Here is a 2235-nt window from a genome sequence, read left to right as displayed (position 1 = left end):
ATTTAAAAAGCATAGTTTAAAATTTTTTGAATTCGATAATTGTACTTTTTAAAGTGGTTTCCTAAACTCAATTTATGAGTATGAGTTAATACATCTTAATGTTTCATAAGTAGCCACAGAACATACGCTGTGCTTTAGAAAACACTGCAGATAAGATCCAGTTTAGCTTAAAAAAAAAAGAGGTACGTATTTGGAACTTTTAAAAATCAGATTTATATCTGAAAATTCCAACGTAAGTTTAAGGCAGTAACAAATGTAGTGAATCATAAATATATTTCAGACCCAGTTTTCAAATACTGTACTTTAACCTTCAGACTCTAGGTTTACAAAGCTCCACTCCACTGTAATAAAATATACTGAAAAGAAAAGCTTATCAAGCGAAGGGGATCACAGCTCTTTTCAGCAATATAAAGTTTTCATAAAATGGATAAGAATTTCTTAAATTAATGTGGCTCTTTTGCCATCAATTGTTAAAAATGCAGCTTCTCTGGCATTGTTGGAATAACGAAGAAATAATTCTGAGTCGTCTCTGCTATCACACTATGGTCTCCCAAACTGTTCATGTTTCTCAGGTGTAAGAATAGCAACAACTTGAGCTGTAGGAACATATTTAATAATTTTCCTTTCTGAGTAAAAGTAACAAAGACAACCTCAATATACCAGGAACTATGTCTATATTTTTAATCTTCATAAAAATCATTTCAAACGTAGGTAATACACACATTCTCGTGACACCATGGGCTGAAACAGAATCTTCCTCGTGCTGTGTGAACAGGCACCGATAAGATTTCACTTGGTCCCAACTGAATCCTTCACTTCCACCACCAGAATTCCGTCGTGACAGAGGATGGCAGACAAATCTTTGGTTTCAGTGCCGTCGGGCAGTTTATACTGTCGGGTGAAGCTTCTTGAGATAAAACCGTGCTCGTCCATTCTGGTTCCGTGTTGAGCCTTAATCAGCAGCCAGCCTTCGAAGGTCTGAATGATGATATCTTCGGGTTGGAACTGGACCACGTCCAGCAGGACCTGGAAGCGGGATTCGTCTCTCTGGGGCGGCATCTCTACGGTGTCCACGGGGGCAGGCTGGGCCACCCTGGCTTTCCCCAGGTCCACGGTGGTTGGCCCGGGCAGTTCATATAAAGCGTGATCCAGCCTGCAGTCTTCCAGACCTCGAGCTTCAAACTCCTGCTCGTATCGCACTGGAGTCTCTATGAGATGCCTCAAGATGATTTTTGCCATAGTGGAGGCAAAGCCAGCATCGAACGCCTTCCGCCCCGGCTACGTTGTCCGTGTCGAACCCTCGCAGTTGCCTACTGACTAGAGGATCTGTTGGAGCCGCTCTTCGCTTATAACCCTGCGCAGACGCAACCCTTTAATTAGGCCTGAATCACAGCGCCGCACACTCCCTCTTGTCTTTTCACTCCTGCTGACAATGAACGGCTATTTATAGGGCATGTTTCGAAGTTGCTTTTAGCAACACAGCCTGCTCGAGCTGCCGAGTCAAGGATTGCCCTTACATTCTCAGTTATCCCTGGCAAGTGTGTCTGCCTTGCTTACCGCCAGAGAAAAAGAGAATCAGAAACAGTGTTTGAGAAATATCTGAGGGAGTGCTTCGTCCTTGTGAACTACAGTGATCTAGCGGATCAGAACAGCCCAGAGATGTGCACTCGTCTTATGATATGAGCTAAAACTGCATTAATCCTAGTCTCCAAGTGCAAAGCTGGGGGGAGGTGAATTTAGCTGTAACTGATTAGGAATTAAGATACACAGGCACACACATTCAAATATCAAACATTCAACAAACCCTCAGCCCTCTGTCCTATATATTTACTTTCACTTCATCCTTTAATCTTTTATACTTAAGGGACATCTGAGCCACGCCATCTGGGTTTATTACATTTGACTCATCAAAAATGAGATCCTAGGACTAAACCAGACAATGATGTCGAACCTCAGATGGGAGTTGGACAGGCATAGAATGGGACATCTTAGCAAGGAAAACAGAGCCCTGGGGGAGAGAAAAACGTTAAAGCTTTGAACTATTTGATACTAAAGCCCAGAAAGCTAAGGATTAATCTATTTGCAGCTCTGCTGTTTCATTGGCAAAAATAAATAACATATAATTTCTTAACTGTAATACCTTAACATTAAACTTACACTGAAAAAGCATGCGGCAACTCTTTATCCACTGCTATAGAAGGGTCTCCAAGACATGTTAGGTACGAAAGAAAAGTC

At 41.9% G+C, this 2235-nt stretch overlaps 1 protein-coding gene across 1 annotated transcript; it reads right to left on the bottom strand.

Annotated features, from left to right (window-relative positions):
- Positions 1 to 657: 657 nt before the first annotated feature.
- On the bottom strand, positions 658 to 1431 carry HSPB3 (heat shock protein family B (small) member 3). The gene has a single exon (XM_067730671.1). It carries the CDS (start codon positions 1237 to 1239, stop codon positions 790 to 792), a length of 450 nt encoding a protein of 149 aa, XP_067586772.1. The 5' UTR covers positions 1240 to 1431; the 3' UTR covers positions 658 to 789.
- Positions 1432 to 2235: the final 804 nt, after the last annotated feature.

Source organism: Pseudorca crassidens, chromosome 3 (assembly GCF_039906515.1).
Source record: "Pseudorca crassidens isolate mPseCra1 chromosome 3, mPseCra1.hap1, whole genome shotgun sequence".
Taxonomy (NCBI): domain Eukaryota; kingdom Metazoa; phylum Chordata; class Mammalia; order Artiodactyla; family Delphinidae; genus Pseudorca; species Pseudorca crassidens.
Note: the sequence above shows the minus strand (reverse complement) of the source record. Positions and strands in the feature narration are given on the sequence as shown.